This window comes from Ornithodoros turicata, unplaced genomic scaffold (assembly GCF_037126465.1).
Source record: "Ornithodoros turicata isolate Travis unplaced genomic scaffold, ASM3712646v1 ctg00001046.1, whole genome shotgun sequence".
In the NCBI taxonomy this organism is placed as follows: Eukaryota; Metazoa; Arthropoda; class Arachnida; order Ixodida; family Argasidae; genus Ornithodoros; species Ornithodoros turicata.
Window position 1 is genome coordinate 273,701 of NW_026999445.1, and position 19,436 is coordinate 293,136.

General features: G+C 44.8%; 1 protein-coding gene and 1 long non-coding RNA gene across 4 annotated transcripts in view; one reads left to right on the forward strand and one right to left on the reverse strand.

The window, feature by feature from the left end:
* Positions 1-19,436, reverse strand: part of LOC135376141 (glucose dehydrogenase [FAD, quinone]-like) — a 110,785-nt gene that overhangs the window by 65,182 nt on the left and 26,167 nt on the right. For all 3 annotated transcript variants that reach the window (XM_064608719.1, XM_064608718.1, XM_064608717.1), the window contains 2 exons: positions 4,352-4,541; positions 4,124-4,255 (listed from right to left, as the gene is read on the reverse strand). In XM_064608719.1, coding sequence (XP_064464789.1) covers positions 4,124-4,255; positions 4,352-4,541 — 322 coding nt within the window. The remainder of the gene's footprint in view (positions 1-4,123; positions 4,256-4,351; positions 4,542-19,436) is intronic.
* LOC135376142 (uncharacterized) lies at positions 8,826-11,404 on the forward strand. Its single transcript, XR_010417558.1, has 3 exons — positions 8,826-8,870; positions 10,824-10,953; positions 11,241-11,404. It is a non-coding gene; the product is annotated as an uncharacterized LOC135376142 (long non-coding RNA).

Sequence of the window (19,436 nt, forward strand, 5' to 3'; positions counted from 1 at the left end):
GGTGATCTCTGAAAGAGCACGCGACTCTCGGTCCTACTTTTCTTTCAAGAGGAGGCAGCGAACAAGTGCCCATTCGTGGAACCCAGCCCTCCCCTTCCGATTTGTTTCGCTATCAGTCTGTCTACCAACGTCATGTTGACATTTATATTCTGTTGAGTTTCTTACGTGCTGTCCGGGAAATGTATGTAGCTAGGTATGCCAAGAAATTTTTTTTATCATTAACCTTTCTTGTAGTTTGAATGCCTTCAAAAAACCATTGCACAGCACCAGAACACAAAGGCTACATTATGACCCAGTTTCACCAACCTTTTCAGCATCTGAACTAGGATGAACGGTCATTAAACTATCTGCTTCGCTAAAGGAGTTATTATTGCTGAAATATTCACCACATCACCGATGGATCTTGGTTCAGTTAACCAGAGTTGGTGAAACCGTGCCTACGGAAGTCACTGAAACATTCATCACATCACAAACCAAAGTTTGTAAAAAGAATTGAGTGCTAGCATAAAGTTTTGGTAATTGTGAGTAGCATTTTAACTGCTGCCTATGTAGCTGCAGAATAATTACAACTAATTCAGAAAAAGTAGTACAAAATTTGAGGGTACTCTACTCTATCTTCCTCTGCATGGTACTAAAAACTGTGATGATTCCAAGTGCTCATTGTCTTGGCCCAGATTCTGTAGCAGATTTATCAGCCATTTGTGTTCCTAATTGTGGTACTGTAGCAAACTAGCCACTCCATCCACATACCAGCATTCGTAGGTTACAGGTAACATGTAGTTATAAGAGTGGTTTAAACTACCTCGCAGAAGTTGCGGATGTTGTTCATCAACTTTATTTTGAGATGGACAGGGAGTTTCATCGCCACGGGCAACACTCTACCCCATAGCTGCTGGTGGTGTGAGGAAGGAAATAATGTCCCATGGAGTCCAAAATTGCCAAAAGAGCTTTGAGGGCAGGCATTCGTGGGCTCGATTTAGCCATAGGCCAAGCAATTTTAGAGAGGGGCAGGAGTTCAGATTATTGAGAGGTGCGAAAATGGCAGTTTGGAAAGCTCGGTTGTGTGGGCAATGACAAAGAATATACTCTGGGTCTTCTATAGCACTGCAGTGAGAGCATCTTTGAGAGTCAACCTGCCTCATGTGGTAATGACACTGAGCTGTATATGCCCCATTGAGTCACAGTTCATGAGTTACAGTGCAGCATCTTGGCGAGAAGTGTTTTGTTGCATCCAGAAACCAACCTCTGGGTCAACATTGCTCAGTACAGACGGGAGGAAAATCTCAGTTGTCCATTGACAGGAAGACTATTTATACAATCCATTGATGTGTTGGTGAACGAGTTCTGCTTTCTATATGACCAGTAACCGTCCTTTGCTATATTTCACTGTGTGTCTATCTGTCACATCTTTCATTTAATTAAACACCTCCCTCATGTGACGGTGTTCCCGGCACAGTTTTACCTTGCTGAACCACTTTTCGCGGCTCTTATCATACATAACATTAGCGGTTCTTCGTAGGCTGAGGCCGAGGAAAGCAAGAGACGATTACATGATGTTTACGTGATTACCGTCGTGACAAATGGTCGACACAGCAGTTTTACGGTACGTTTTATATCTTGCTCCTCCTGGACATTTTTCACTATCCGATTTCATGTCCAAAACAGCTACGACTGCGTCAATGTCACTTCACCCATGAATTCCTTCATGAGTTGCACGCACGTGTTAGCACACCAAGTCGTTACACGTCTGAAAATTACCTGATGAAATCGGCAGAAGAAACATATGGTTTATTAGAGCTTGCAGTGATTATCCTTTTTATGCAGCACATCCCGCAACACCATACAGCTCCGTCGTTACTCCATTTTCTCAAATAGCCTCGTCCCCAATGGTAGCCGAACGGCCGAACCGCTGAAACGTTGTTTTCCTAGTATTCATACGCGTAGTTATTTACGCCTGTAACTTAATGACACTAAATTAAAGAATTATTGAGAGATACATGCTGAATAAGAAACAGAATTGCATAAAGACTCGTTATTCTGGGGTGCGACCGTCTTAAACACTGATTTTCTCACGTAAAACCATGCTTAACACTGGACTGCATAGACCTATTGTGATTTATTTTGACAGCGTGAATTTCAAAAGGTTGGATTTTGAAGGGTGGATTTCTTAGCGTGGATTTCGAAAGTTTTATTATTAAGAGTGGGTAACAGGGTACACTCGAACGTACTGCGCGATAATACATTGTGCCATATCACTCCTCACCGGCGGAGCGCGGAGCAACGTAGTACGCTCCAACGAAAGCAGATATTCAGCCGGCACACGCATTATTCAAGAAGCACACGAGTGCAAGGTTCAGAAGGCACACGTATTATTCAGCGGGCACAAAGCCGTTTCATACCAACGTGACGGCTTTGTACCTGCTGAAATTTGGCGATGAGGCAACCTGTGCTTGCTATTTGGTAACCGTTACGGCTGGTTCCATACGGTTACGGATGTGTACCGGCTGCACTTTCTGAGGGAACTTTTTTAACTAGCACATGTTCGTCACAGGATTTAGAGTGTAGCTGTGAAGCCAGTGACAGTCTGGCGTGTCCTCTGCGCCACTCGATGGAAGTCGCTTTCAGGGCGGTATCGAATTTTCCTGAGGAGCGAGTGACGGGGAATGTGAGCACGCAAACGTTGGAAGTGCCGAGCCGTTTCACGTTCATGTAGAACATCAACCGGGAGTTCACCAGCTTCAGCCAGTACTTGCCGTGTTTCCGCCATTCTTGGAACTCCGAGGCAGCGACGAATGCTTCGAGCAAACAGGGACCGAAGGGTATTTATTGATGTTGTTGATATACTGTGCAGAATAGGAAGACTGTAAAGCACAGTCGCCCTCACCAACTCCGCGTGAACTGCGAGCAGGGAACGCTGATCACAGCACCATCTTGAGCCAGAAAGATGTTGAATTGCGGGGAGCCATCGCTGCACTTTAGTTTCAATGTGTTTAATGTGGCGAGCCCCGCGTAAGTCCGAGTCGATTACCACACCAAGGAAGCGGTGGAAGCGTACCGGCTCGAGCTTCTCGGCACCAACCCAAAAAGGTAAATTGGTCATAGCGTTGCGCATGAAAGGGAGCTCGACGCATTTTTCGAGTGGAAGGTCCATCCCAAGGTGCGTGAGGTACGTATGTACATTATGTAGAGCAAGCTGCAGGCGGCGTGTATGGCTGGGCGTGATTTTCCTACTGTCCAAAGGGCGACGTCATCTGCATACACGGAAAACGACACTTTGCCATGAATTACTGATTGGAGGCCGGCCATCACCACATTAAAGAGTGTCGGACTAAGAATACTTTCTTGGGGGACTCCTTGATGAACAGGATGCTGAGGGCTTTGGCCTTGGGACGTACGGACAGCGACAGTTCGGTCTGTAAGGAAGTCTTGGAGCCAGATGAAGAGCCGGCCGGATACCCCAAACGAGCGCAAGGCGTACAGCATACAAATGTGCGAGACGGTATCATATGCGCGCTTGATGTCAAGGAAAACCGATAGGACGACTCGCCGAATAGCACGAGCATGTTGGACTGTAGTGACTAGGTCGAGAACTGGATCCATGGAGCTGCGGTGGAGACAAAATCCAGCCATTTCTTGAGGGAACGCACGTTGTTTTTCGAGCCACCAGTCGAGGCGATGCAAAACCATTCTCTCCATCAGTTTTCCCATACAGCTTGTCAGGCTCACAGGGCGAAAGGATGATAGGGCATTTGGCGGCTTGCCTGGTTTCAAGATGGGAACCACCAATGCCTTCTTCCAGGTAGGTGGTAAGGATCCTTGTTGCCAAGGCGTATTATACACATGAAGGAGAGCTTGGAGTGACCGCCCGTCAAGGTTTCACAGTGCGCCATAGGTGGAGTAGGAATTCAGTGATGCTCGTTGCGGATCAAATGAGGATTTACCGACACTGCATCCTCGTGTAGTGCGGGTATACCCACATCGCATACTGTGGGTTGTAGCCGCGGGTGGCACATCCGTGGGTGCGGTGTGGGTGGGGGTACGAATTTACTCGTACTGAACTCTAAATATGTGCGCGCTAATATTTGATATACGTGCTTTGAAGCTCCTTACACACACATCTTACCTGTTTGACTTGCGCCGTTGTAGTCGATTACATTATAGCCGACGTCAGTCAAACCTTGCAGATACGCTCGACTGAGCTGGCTTCGAAATGGCGCGTAGTTGTCAGGCACCTCGCCAGTTTTGCTGTGGTACGCTAGAAATGCGCAAAGCAGTCTTCTTAGTGGTGACAAAATGCCGTAAGGCGCAGCACTATAGGTAAATTGGTGCAGTCCAAGGTAAAGCAACTTGCCTTCCTCGTAAAACTGTGAGATCTCGAAGCGTTCGATGGACTTGAAGTAAGGTAGCACATCATCGTAGGCCCAACCTTCGGCTCCGTTGGATGCCCAGTCATCGTAGTCTCGTCTGTTCGCCCGGACGAACTGCATGGCATTGATGACGCTTCCGCCACCAAGAACACGCCCACGAATGGTCGGACAGCTCTGCGTTTTGAGCAACTATTTCATTTGCTTTCATGGCGCAGGATATTTTATTGTGGTGCACACTTAAAGGGAAATGTCTCGCAACAAGGTTGTGTGTCCAATTTATTAAGGTGAACGTATCCCTGAAATTTCATTAACAGTTGTCAGTGAGTGAGCTGGGTAGTTCACGAGTCTGACTATGTGCCGTGTTTCTTGCCTTTTTAATATATTTATTTACCTATGTGTTTACGCCACGTCGCCAGAAGGCGGTCGCGGTAGCGGGGGGTACGCTATACACATAGATGTATTTACATTACATATATTCATACAATGCATTATGCACACCTGGATACATGCTATACAACCGAAATATTAAATTACGTATATACATGGTGGGCATCTTAATTGCGGAAAATATTAATCACATCATACTGAAGCTAGATGCGACACTCACTTACTGTTTTTTTTTTAAAGAACTCTTGAAAAAGTATGTACTACATACATACGGTTTAACCAACTGATAGTGATCGACCCTTGGGGATATAAAAGTTGGAGGTTTTAAATATCTCCTTTGCCATGGAAGTTTTACCATTCGTAACATTTTAAAAGACGTTTACCATCAGTTGCTCCCACGAGCAGATAATATGTTCCACCCCAGACGTGCCTAGACTTCCGATACACTCACCTCTCTTCTCATACAGTTAAAAACAAATCTAGCCGTCATATTTTGTGCCGTGCTTGACAAAGCTGAGGCGTATGAGCTTTGTCAATTGATTTTTTAAATAAAATTGTTATCGTTAGAGGACCACGGAAAGGCTCGGAAGCAATATTCCAGGATGAGTAGAAATACGGGTTACATGCTCTGGGCTATCTGCACGTACGATTGCAGCGCGGAATCCTGGTCCGCGTGAGGTTCGCGGGTCAGGGAACTGGCTTCCCCTTTCCTCGACAGCCAGCATGCAATGTCACGCCTTATACCCAATAGCGTGGGGGGTTTCTTTCCTTTTTTTTCTGTTTTATGTACATGCCTCGTCCATGCCGAGTCTGTCAAAGAGGAGTCGACCGGTTACCGTATTCCCTCACCGTAGGAGACAATTCTGGGCAGCCAATGAAAGTGCTCGGTGATCTAACGCACGAGGAGGTGTGAGAGGTTTCGCAGTTTTGTAAGTAAATTTCTCATGAGATACGCGCTTACCAGAGGAAATATTTTACGTGGCGGTTCTGGAAGATGCCAGGTGCCTTTCTTGCTCCGTTATAGTGGCATTGGGCTTCGTATTCGGTCTTCGTATCGCTCACGTAAACATAGATAGTGCGGTGCTCGAGCGTGATGTTTTATGACCGTGTTTTAGACAAGACCAGAGCAAGATTGAGATTATAGCATAGTTCTGGACAAAAGTTTACGGAAAACTGTGCGGCGCATTCCTTCCTCAGAGTGCCATGCTAGCAGCGAATGGTATCGTACGGACTTGCAGATAGGTGACTGGGTTTACTAGGCACATGTCTTTCATTCCCTACTGCCCAATTCACTGCTAGTGTGGCACTCTGAGCAATGAGTGCGCCGGAACGTGTTCCGTAAACTATTGTCCAGCACTGTGCAAGGAAGCAGGAGAGTGTCTCTGCTCGCTGAAGCTTCACGGCACGTAAGGCGGAAGGCTTAGTTTTCCACAGCCAGAAGGGGAATATGTCTCGCTGCGCGGCTCCCATAGCCGAGGGAAGAAAGAAGACCTTGCACAAGGCGGGAAGAGATGGTAGAGCAGAGTAACAACACGTGAGGGGTGCCAAGGCAGTTTCAAAAATTCCAACACCCCGCAGTGACACAAGGCATCAAGCCCACAGCGTGGGTCAGGGAGTCCTGTTGCGCGGTGAAAACTGCAATTGGCAAAGCCACGTTTAAAGCAACAGGGGCGAAAGTGCAGGAGCGGTCTTCCTCTATTACCAACCTTCCCGAACCACACTTTCAGGGTGTCTTAGTCAGCTGCATTCTCGCCCCTCATTTTGTCAAAATTGATTTGTCCATGGCCAAGTCGAGCCCACTAACGCTCTACGCTTGAACCACTTGTGACTTCTTTGGACACCGTAGGACTTCGCTCCTCACCGTGAGGCGACTCATTTGTTCCATTTCACAACATTAACACCAGCAATGGGGTAGCGTATCGTCCCTTGCAATTAAACCCCCAATCATAACCATCAAATAAAGTTGTTCTTGTTGTTGTTGTTCCACTATGATACGTTTTCCTCATTCCTTTTTTAATGGCAAGCCTCCTGTATGGCTAACCTTCCCCTTTTTTATCTAACCATTAAACATACCCCCCTCGCCTCATCAAACAAACAGCGCTTTAACGGAGTGCAATAAAAGTTGGAGAAAAAGATGTTGAAGACAGTAGAAAAAAAATGGAGCCACGTGACCATATAATTGTATTGTATTGCATGTTGTAGTCTACCTCATTATTATTACTAAATTATTGCAAGATGCGTTAATTTCACTTCTGCGGAACTGTTCAGGGATACCTAACAAGCATACGTTAACGACATAACTAACAACATTATTTGTGCCTCAAAGAGCTTCAAAGTCTCGTAACCAAAAAAAAAAAACAAAAAACAAAAAAAAAAACAAGCTCCCACCAAAAACGTGCGAACCTTCCTCCTCCCCCCAAGAAGATTTTCTGCTACTTTTTCTGCCCTCTTATGCTCCTGTCTATCATACGTAGCCTGTATTCTGCGTACACCACGCGTGAGCAACGCGTAGAACATGGCAGCACTTCATGGGACTGTGCCCTTCAACTATTAACTCTGTGAACAAGATATCGTTCCCTGCAAATAGTTTGGTTAATTTTGTACCCCCCGACTGAAGTTGTTTAGAAGTAGCGCATTTCCAGGCCTCTGACGCGGAGTGTAGACTATTTTAGTGCCGCATAACCACAACAGCCTGCGACATACCTATTACGAGTGGCAGCATTTGCACCTTCCATGACATGAGTACTGAAAATCTGCAGTGCAGGTTTCACGGCTTACGTTTCGAGGTTTAAAGCTCTTAGCATTAGTCAGAACCCCGTCATTACGTCTCCATCTGCGTCTTGCTGGCGGTTTTTCGCAAACAACATGGAACCCCCTTAACAGGGACGTGACGGGGACAATCCAAGATAGCGTCGAAATTGAAGTATTGAACTATCAGTTTAGGAATGCGAGGAGGCACGTAAAAAAATTATGGGTTATCTATGAGGACATACAAGGCTAATTAGTTAATCACCATGACACCATCCGAAAGCGAGTGTTGTCATTTTCGTTCGCTTATTTTCGTCGAATACCGCACCTTTCTTAATAAGCTTAATTTCTTTGGACTTTTACCCGGGCTATATTGACATGTCAGGCGAGTTCCGATAAGAGTGAAAAAAAAATGAAAGAAAGAAGAAGACAGGACCAGTACCGTTTTCCATGTTGCACCCAACTCACGACTTCTTCTTTATGCCTGAAAAGACCACGAATGAATGCAAGCGAGTGCAATGGACGAAATGGACAATGGAAAAAAGCGCTTCCAGCCTGCTCAATAAGCAGGAATTAGAACGTTCATCGTCTGTAATGCTTTTGTGATGGCGGCTGTGTTGCTTGTATGTCCTCTGCGTCATCTTTCTTTCCTGTGCTGTGTGCCAAACATGCGGCTAATAAACCGATTGTTTCGGCGTCCGTGTCAATGGCGTATTCTCCACCGACACACCCTACATATATTAGGGGCGCTCATAACATCGGGTCAGAATCGCGGATGTAATATGTTTGGCAGCGGCTGCCTGTCCGGTTAGATCATCGTACCAACTCGCCCACATACACGGCATGTACTGGTTCAGACTCGTAATATACGTATTATGTTGATATAACCCCTTCGGATACAGCTCATCCTCATATTATCATAGTTCAATGAAAAGAAAGAGAAACGTGAGTAAGAATAGAAGCATTCAAGGAGTCGGCACGTCGGCGTGAAGCGCTCCTAGGAAATATCTTGCTCTAAAGATTTTTATGGACTTTTACAGCCGAGAATACGACGCGCGTATTTAAAATCAGATAGCAGGTAAGCGCATGAATGAGCAGATATCGTAAATTTAATGCGGCATCTAACTATAAATGTCTCCTTCGCCCTATTACACACCGTTGTTCTGCCTCAGTTATCTATCTGTAATAGAACACAAAATATTTCAAAACATGATCTCACCGAAGCTTTATTGAAGCATCCCTGGAATTTCACACCTGATGACGCCATATGATATTCATATAAAGACGTGGGGCTACATTTCGACGAGGCACGCAGCCAGGAAAGGCGCTCCCACTGTTCAGCGTTGTTTACTGGAACGGCTCTTTAAGGTAAGATGGTCAAACGCGTCCTGTTTCTCAGGGCACAAGTTCTGTTAGACACACCTGCTTCCACTCCCATGTTGCTTTGAAACGTGTGTGTGGAGCTCCGAACACCAAAGGTAATTAGAGTACGTGTACACGAACATTGTGTCAGCCTATTTGTGTTGCGACATCCTACACCTGCCGCAGGTTAGGGCTGGGGATAATTTCGGACACCCGGGGTTTTTTTGACGTGCGCGAAGGCCACCCTGGCGAACTGCAAATGTGCAATAGTGCGTACAAGTCTACTTTGAACAAATCCGTTGTGTACTAGATGGTGTTACATGGAGATGACCCGTGAAATAACGCGCATGGTGGTTTCATGAAAGTCACCTTACGTAACGGCTCTATATGGTGGTCATTGTCAGCACACAGTCACAGTCAGCAAGAAAGAAGGGAACAACTGATCGCACCTGCGGTATGTTGCGTACGTGTCACTGTGAAGCCCATTTGTTCCCCACTGGAATTTTCGAGTGATGGATTTTAGGCTGTCAAATTTTCACAAAAATGTGATTACAAACCATGTGACTTGGAATAGGGCATAGTGTGTATTAGCGATCGAACACATTAAAATCCTAGATTTGCTACGCAAATTTTCGAGTTCATTAGTAACATTTGCTGAATTAATGCATAACGCGGCCACCATGGCAAAGACATTTATGAGCGCTACCCAGGAGGGCATGAATTTTGATCGTCGACCGGTTTTGATGAATGAGATGATACCATCTCATTGAGCAGCTTTTTTGCAGTTCATCGAGGTACCTATTTGTCTCTGGTGGAACAAATATGCCGAGTAAACAAGAATAAACTTCATAACCCTTCTCTACGCATTTACTTCTGCTGCAGATATGTTTTATACGGTGTTGCACGAGAGAGTGACTCCTAATTACAAAAAAATAAAAAGATATAATAAGAAAGCAAAACATAAGTAATATAAAATATATAATAAGAAACTATATACCTGAGATAAAAATGGTAAACCTTCTGGGTTACACTTATGGAGGTTTTCGCCACCCAAGCAGGCGGTTTGCGTTAGTGTGCCTCACCAATTAAGCAAAGTATCTTAATCGAACTGATAATTTTGCAAAGGAAAGGTATCTTTTTGCGTTAATTACAAAGTCCGTGGCACAACATGCTATTCCAATCATTATTTAAGGTTTAGTCAACTATTCCCTAGTTGTTTGACACCCGAAAATATGCCGTGTCTGCAAGCGCGCTTTCCGATTTCGCAGTGCCGCGGCTATCAGCACGGTCCGAAGGCACTCCCACTGCACATGGAAACGACCCAAGCAGCACAATGTACTGAAAGTCGAGTGCAATAGGGGTGGACGGTATGTGTCTTATGAATGTTCTTTAGTTTCTCGAGTCTGTTCAAGGCCTTCCACCTACCCGTCCACCCCTATTGCACTCGACTTTCAGTACATTTTGCTGCTTGGGGACATGAGCAAAAAAAAAAAAAAAGAGAGAAAAAAAGGGGGAGTGCAGGAACAGTGCACAATCACGTATTTTGCCGTCACTAGCTTATCTGTTCGCAGCCATCAGTTACTGATAATCACTAAAGGCCAGTTCCCCCATACAGCGCTTCGCTTTATAGCTCTAGAAAAGAGCTCTCAAAATCTGGTGCTGTTTTTCCGCTTGCCGTTCTCACGTACACCCACTGATCTCGATTGTAAAAGGCTGGAATGCGGATACGGAGCGCGAGCGTGCGGCAACCGACCGCCATCTTGCTGTACCCAAAACATTGGTATTATTTGTGCCTTGGTTTGATTTGTGACAAAGAATCCTACGTAACGGTGGTGTGGTGTGACTTGGATACCGCCTTTGTGTCTGAGCTATGTTGTCAGCTTGTTGCGATAAGAATAATTTGTAGCTTGTCGTGTTATTTGTAGCAGACTTTAAGGCAAAAGTGGTCTCTCAATACAGGTTTCCTCACGGGGCTACCCAGAGGACCGTCTGTGCTGTGTGATGCGATCGAGCTTACATATAAGTATCATGTTCCTCATCCACGGGTTCCTACTTCACGGGGAGGAACCACCTCAGTGCATGCACTGTGGTGAGCATCTCTCAATTTTGCACATTCTCTTTACATGTTCATCTCATGGAACACATCACTTCAGAGAGTTTTATATACACCTTAGGCCCCTTCACCCGGCACTGTGTCTTTGTGATGAAGCTATAATTATTTTTAGAACAGCGTTTAAACGTTGAAATTTGTAAAAAAATATCGGGATTGTAAACCCTGTTTTAAACTGATGTTTTAAACATTTATGCAATGCTTTTACTAAACAACATATTTATTTTTAACTAGTTGCATCCTAACCAATGTTCTCTCCTTCACAGCTGCCTCGACGTACTCAAGAAATGGGTGCAAAACCTGAGCACCGCAAGCAGCACCTGAGCACCGCCTGAAAACCGCAGCACCTCCAAAAAGTAAAAGCATATGTGTCACATGAGATTTTTAAATGTATTCATAGTATATAATACCTTGTATTAACTGTTGTATATCTAACCCACCTCTACAGTATACACCGTCAGGAATTAAAACTTGTTGGGGAACTGTGATCATTGTTTGAGTTAATGGCATGCACAGATATGCTATAGGAAGAAAGTTATTTCTTGAGAATGCACTACTGTTGATCAAACTCATGCAGCTGTAGGTTTACCTTCGGCCTCTTGGAACTCTTTGTAGTTGCCTTAGCTGCAGGAGGAGTGTCCTCCATCATGTCAACTACTTGCAAAAATATTGACGTATTTAAGATTATGACACAGTTTGAAGGATTTCAATGCAGGAAATATGCAGTGGCAGGGCCTGCCAGAGTGAAACCTACTGAATATTTTATGGTGTCGAAGTGGCGGTTCCTTCAGGATAGGAATATCTTAGATGGGGGCAAAAAGCTTGAAATTAATAAAGCGTTGTTTGAATAAAGCAATCTGTAATGCACTGAACACTTAGGCAGCAAAACAAAAATTTAAAATTCAGCATGTATGAAAATTGGGTGCAACAAATTTACATAGTGTACCAGTACATTGTCATTCCTGAGATATATACTGTCATTGCAGGGGGTCACAAAACAATGAACGTATTGTTTTGTCACCTCCCTGCACATTCATTGTATCTTGAAATGCATATATGCAAGAATAAATGTTGAACTTGAAGAATGTATATTCTTTTTATTCATAGAGCATAACATCACTTATCTTCTTTACAAAAGCATATTGTGTTACATCTTTGTCACGCAGAATGCACAACCAAGAAAGCCATCTTCCACTAAACATCACGTTTGACATGATTCAGTTGGTATCATTTCATAGACAGGGTATACCAGGGCACCAGTTTCAAGCTCCAAATCGTTCATATATAGTGCAAGAGAGCCCTCGCACATTAAAATGTCAGATGGAAGTCACTGTTAATGCAAAGTGACTCCTATGAGAGAGACTGGCGCTGAAGAAAAGTGTGCAAACCGCGGAAAGTGTCATAGAAGATCTTCAGAAATCATGCCTGGTTTCACGGCAGTGCTACCACACTCCCTTTTAGATGACGATGATAATGTCAGATGTGCAGCTGCATTTTTGCAACGTGCTCCACATAACAAGCGTGACAAAGTCAGGAGTGGATGGCAGGCCCCCGTCCCTACGCAACTTTGTTCACGCTGCAGTTCAAATTCAGCAAAAGCATGTGAGCACGCGAGAAGGACATTCAATTTCACCTGCAAATAATCAGAGCAAATGAAGGAAGAAACAAACAAAAAAAGAAGTGCTGTACTTCAAAAGGAGATAAGTCTTGTGTCTCAAAGAGGTGTTACCACTTACTACGTAACTTGATTAAGTTTACATCAATATCTAGCTTAACTAGCCGAAGCGTGACCTAGTTGCGTGAAATAATTTTTTGGGCTGCTTCGGTGTGTCCATATTTGCGAGGCATGGTACCGCTGTTGTTCACTAAAAGACTCTTTCTGCGGCGATGCTTGATATAAATCATACTAAACGCATACACGGCTAAAACAACGGCTGTGATTCTACAGAACGATCTCTTTCTGCCATGCGAGTATGTCTTCTCCCGGACCGTTCGTTATGGGACAATTTTTGTCCAGAACGCAGCACGGGATATTATATACATGGTTCTTGTTAACCTCACATCGTTTCTTATTGAAATATTGGCTGGGACACATGCTGTAGTACAATCCCCAGCGCTGCACTGCAGTGACAGTTTAGTTTCGGAATGCAAAGCATAACGTAATTAAGAATCGAACGGCAGGACACCTGTGAAACACTGTTAGGATACATCAGTATACTGGCACCTTACAAAATTGTGTGACGACAAACAACGATCAATGCCTGAAGCGCAATAAATAGCCACAATCTCTGTTGCCGCCCATTGTTTTGTATGGGCGCACACAGCGCTTTAGGGGCTCCCAACATGGCGACCCGCATGCGTGCCTCTCCCCCACGAGCCCCTCTCCCATGCGCGATCCAGCCTTTATACACAGAGATCAGTGCATACACCCGAGCACACAGCGCTATCCTGCTGTAGTCACGGGATATCTCTTTGCGACGTGATGCGCCGGTACTACCGTGACTTGTTTACTGTCCGCGTCGGATATCCGCAGCATGAACGCGGATGCATTGGCAGATGCAAGTGCAGATGAAACTCGCGGTCATTTTCACGTCGTCGTCAACCCCCAGCTTCCGCGACGTCACGGCTGAAAGAAGCTCACGATGGTTAACGCAGACTCAGCGTTCAAAATAGCGCTAGAAATGTTGACCGGGGCTTTACTTCGCCAAGCGCCTTTACAGCGGTTTGCAGCAATGCAAACTGTGAATATATGTGGGAACTGAATATATATATATATAACTGAATATATGTGGGAACTGGCTTTAAGAGAAGGCAGCAAAAACGGGATGGACCTGGCTTCTTTCTGTTTTCTGTGTTGTCCTTTCCTGTTCCTTATAGATGTTACGTGTTTTCGACTGCAAAATGTTTCTGGAAACATTGTGAAAGATCCTGTATGTATGACTGAAATGCTGTGTTGTGGCCTTTGGTTTTCTCACTCACGCCAAGAATAAAAAAAAAGAAATGTTACCTTTCCTTGGCGATTTTTTGAGTTCGATTAACCTATTTAGACTAATGAATGAGGTGCACTCGAAGAAAATACTTGTTTGGGTAGCAAAAACCTACAGCAAGTGCCGTACAGAAGGTCTCCAATTTTTATGTGATGTGGATATTTATTTTCGTTTTTGTAAGAATTAGGGGCCACTCTCTCCTCCACACTGACCTCCTCCACCCAGCGTATAGTCTGCGAAGCTAGAAACGAAGAGAAACGGGAGGGGGGGGGGGGGGGGGGATGCCCGGTTGAGAAACTTCTGGGGGAGGAGGCGCTGTGCTCGCAGCCGCATAAGCAACGGTTATCATGCCGTCTTTGCGGAGAACCGGCTCCGTTTCTGATAATCGCAGCGTTAGTGTTTTTCCTCCCCGTTCAGCATTGACGGAGAGGACACGCGGCATTTTGCCTCTGGGTTGCGTAACAACCCTGCCGTGTTTTGCGTTGCGATTGCAGCTGTATTATTTTTATTTTATTTATTTATTTATTCATTTTTTTTTTGTAAGTAGGCAAGGCTTCACTGGCATAACGCCTTTCTGTACTTTAGCTAAGTGGAGAACGAGCTGTATCTGCTCTAGAGATAAGAAAGGTAATTTGTAGATTCGTAACTTGACGCATCAACGGCACGTAGTTGGCCTGGACTGAAGGTGGACAGAGCTTTTCAGACTGATCCCTGAAGCGAATTATTTTGATTTCTTTTATTTTACAACGCCCAAAAACGTACGACGTCATTACAAGGGGGAGTGGACGAAGAACACAGAAATCACACCCAGTCAAGCGATAGCGCGTCTAAAAGCAGAAATCGTAAAAGGAAAGCGGACGATGATGATGGGTATAATACGATAAGATATAATAGACAATACAAAATAAATTATAGTAGCATTGAAAATGATACATGTAAATGAATTTGGTGATGAATAAGCCAAACACTTTATCGGATGCAAAATTTATGGTAATCCAGTATTTCTAATTATGTATGGTAATCCAATTTCTAGCGGAAGGCCGTTCCAGTCTGCTGTGGTCCGGCAAAAGAAGGATTCAGAAAACGTGTCTGCGCGGGAAGCAAAACGTACGATTTTAAATTGATGCTCTAATTCGGGGATAGTAGCAGAGGAACGAGCTAACGAAGAAGTATGAGGAGGGATGGTATGAACAAATTTATGGAAGAGACATAACCTCGTGAGAAGACGACGATTTGCAAGATCTGGAAGGTGAGGTTCCTCTTTAATTGCAGTGATAGAATAGGATGAGAAGGACATATCTGTTTAGTTACAAACATTGGACCTGGGTGATACCCATCAGACGTCTGCTGCTCCATTTCTTGAAAGCGTTTGAATTGGGCACCAATAAAATAATAGACATACAGAACAGAAGACATGCGACAACGCACTAAGCTGCTAATGCGGTCGTCTGATGTGTTTCATTTTGCCAGGATCCCAAGGCGTACACGAAAGAGAGATGTCGATTGTCGAGACAGTGATAGACGAACTGCGGAAATAATCGTTAGCCACATATCTAGCCGCTCTGCTCTAGAGCATTTCTTGCAGATAAGTACCGTTTGGGAGAGTACGATAATGCAATAGCACATTCTAGTGCTGTTGCATTATCGCGAAACGTTGCAGCGGAAGCTCCACCTCCGTCAGTCCTAACAAAGTTACAAAAATTACAAAGTATTTTCACACATAAAGTATTCCTGAATTATTTTCTTAACGATTTGCAGGTATTGATATGGAGTGGAAGTGAGTTCCAAACTTTAACAGCAAAATATTGTAATGATAGATATCCATACTTGGTTCGCACACTGGGCAAAGGCCTAGTTATAGGTTAGTTCCTCTAGTTTCTCTATAGCTAGTTCCTCTTTTATATTGCTTAATACGTTCGTCGTCATGTTTCGATATTTTTTGTTCCGTTCCCTGAGCCTTAAATTACTAGGAGTATGGGGTACCTTTTCATATATGTTAGCGCGATTTTTAATAGATCGCAACAAATAAGATGTAATCCAGGTCTTACGTCTTATCTGTCTGCGGGCTCGCAGGGTGACTGTAGAGGATGCGTCAACACAGTCAAGAAGTATTTTGTGAAATTAGGTAAATTTCTCAGCAGCTGGCATATCAGTATTTACGAAAGACCAGTCTATTCCACTCAGGAACTGCAGTGCCGTATCGAAGTCGTAAGACTGAAAACGAGTTGTTCGTTCAGTGTTAGTGGACGTTGGTGATAACCCGACAGCAAAAACAGTACAATGATCTGTCATATCACATGGTATTACGCCAGCTTTGAAAGCGTGTGCATTCAGATTCGATATGACATAATGTATTAAATGTATTAAGGTACCGCTGCTGACAGCTAAAGTTCGAGTGGGCTCTCGCGTCCACTGATCCATGCCATTCAGAAGCAAGGTAGGCAAGTACTCTGTTGACTGACTGCGCTGAAGTATATTAATATTAATATCGCCCATCATTATGAGGTTATATTGAGCGCAAAATAGATTAATAAGACTGTCATCTAATTTTGCAAGAAAATCAGTTACGCTACATTGGGGTGCCCTATTACGTGACGCCAATTATGATATTTTTATCCTTAAATGCCAACAAGTCAGGACCAAAATAATCAGAAGAGACCTCTACAATATTGGATTCACAGTAATCACACTCCATTGTAATATCGCTTCTCAGCTTGTAAGACAACACCTCATCGATAAGTAACGCCGCTCCACCATGAAGTAAATTCTCCACCAGCTCTTGTGCAGCATGATTGCTAGCAGCTGTCTCTACATCTCCTGATGTAGAGATTGGAATGACCCCCATCTTCCGATCGATAGGCAGAGGGAGCGTTGAAATAGCTAGAGAACTTACAACAGTTATTAGACTTCGCTTGCGCTAACTAGTTTCTTTTTTTCCTCCTCCAAGAAAACTACAGGGAGATCTATAAAAGCGTTCAGTTCCAGCATCACCTCCTGCCATCGATGTTTCTCACCGGGGCCATACTCACAGTAGTTATCTCTGTAACATATGTTCGCTTCTACCACCAGACGCACGGGCTTCTCCCAAGATTAAAATTTCTCCACGGCAGTTCGATTGGCGCTGCTCCCTCAACTACAGTTCTTTCGACATTGGCGACAGGTCCTCCTGTACATCCGTTCGATCAGAAGACATCGACCATGATAGGATTCCTCGCGTGCTGCCCACGGTGCAGTGCAAGTGCCTTGGACTGCAATGTAACAGCGCTGCTCCATTCAACTGTCGCGAAATACGAGAATCTTTCGAAACGGCTTACCTAAGAGATGGCCAACGAATTTACAGAAACATTATACTAACGACGGGGTGCGTTTGTGCTGCGTCCAGGAGCCTTCCAGCGGAGGATCTACTGCCTAGACCGAAACATAACTGGCAAGGTGATCCTGATTAGCACTTAGTGCGCCCTCTGACGGTCATCTGTTGTATTACTGCTGATAAGTTCATAAAGCAAATAAAATGTGGACTGAACAATATCTGACCCTTGTGAATGTCATGCGCAATGCCCTCGGTGTACGGGAAGGGCGGAGCGGTGACATCGACCATTCCTGCGTTCATTGACGCTGCTCATGCATTTTAATGTTCAAAATCGGATCGTTGAAGCAAACTGAACGGTACTATTAAAGGAGCATGGAAATTATCGCAATAAAATATGACGGGAGAAATAGAAATTACGATTCTGAGCCCTGTGATACATATTCGCACAAAAACTTTGAGCGTAGCGCGCAATCCTGGCGAGGAAGCTTCGAATCTCGCGGCAGAAATACCCCCTCACTCGGCTGCCAGCTGCTGATGTCATGTGGCCGCGCCGACTTTTTCTTTCTTTTTTTGCGATTTCTCCGGCGTCGCGTTGCCGGCAAGCCGACCAAGCAGGAAGCGCTGTTGTTCATCGGACGTCGTGGAAAGAACAGGTGAGGAACTGAACACTCTCTCGGCGACACGTCTGCTTTTCTTGACGAAACGTTTGATGGAGTTGGAGCCTAAGCTCCGCCAGCTTCGATTTCGCCACACGAATGTACCGGAGGCTGGTAAGTGATGCTGCTAAGTGTGAACGAACATTCGGATTGAAATATAAGTGCTTCTTCTTGGTTACAAATGCATAGTCATGAAGACGCGGTGCAGTGACCAGTGTTTTCATTTGAAGAGGTCGTCGACCATCATAACTTCTTCGTGTTGCGGTCAACACTATGGGCTCTGAACCGCATGGATACTGGCACCTCCGAGGCGAAAGAGCGGACCGACGAATGCATAGCTGTGTAACATTGCGCTTACCATATCTTACTGATGCCAGGAGCGCAACGTCTACACAAGCACAACAACATGGATACCAAAATAAAGTCAGTAGAGTTCATCTGCTAGCGATCTGTGGGAAACCCCAAAACACATGGCCAAATAAGCGTTTTCTTTTTTGGATGGTCATACGCAGCATACAACAATGACACATGCAATAAATCTCCAACTGACAGGAATGCATTTAGTCATATCATATATATGCTGTACACACAGGCACAACACTGTTCATTAATTAACGACACCTCAGCACAATCGAAACAGAAACCACAACCGCGTATGATCCACCTCAACCCGGGCCGTGACGGCAACACAGAGGCCTAGCCACACCTTTTACACTGCCCCCAGTCTTGTTTTATGCAAAACGTACGAGACAAATCATGTAAGAACGCAAGTGAATGTCAAACGCAAACGAATAGCAACAGCGTCTCAGTCGGGAAGTCGCAACGATTCCGGAACTAGCAGATAATTCTGGCGGGGAGCGGACGCTTCCGTCAGCCAAAGAAGTGCTCGGCCGCCTGACGTCACCACACGCCAGACTCGACTTGGGGGAGACTGTCACCGCGGAAAGCATTCTTGCAAATTAATTGTCTCAGGAAATTCGCGCTTTTCGAAGCAAATATTTTGCGTTACAGTTTATGATGGTAGTTTGTTCATATCAAGCGCTGAAAAATATATGTTCCAAATGATTTCCATGCTCGTTTAGCATAAGGAGTCCTCAACGAAACTTCTTAAACTCCTCAGTTTCCTCACTTAGAAGAGTTTTATGCTCTAATAGTAACAATCTTTATATACGTGGCCAAGAACAGCACAAATCCATGGTGTTGGCGCATGATCGAGAACATGAGGGTACATAAACGGTATGGGGGCCCTCGATCTCACCCGACGTGAAAGAGCATAGCTATCGAATCGACGTGAAACATAGCGTCGACAGTGCATACATGGGATTATTTGATTCTGTATTAGTGCCGCGAAGCAACTGTGGCTATGAGCGGCGTACAGACGTCGACAGATGGAGAGAAGACAGGAGGGAGGAGTTGCGGATAGGGTCGTCCTGGGCCGACTTCAGAGGGAACCTTACCGACTTTCGTCTGGAAAGTCTTCGGATAATCCAGGAAAGACCTCAGACAGCA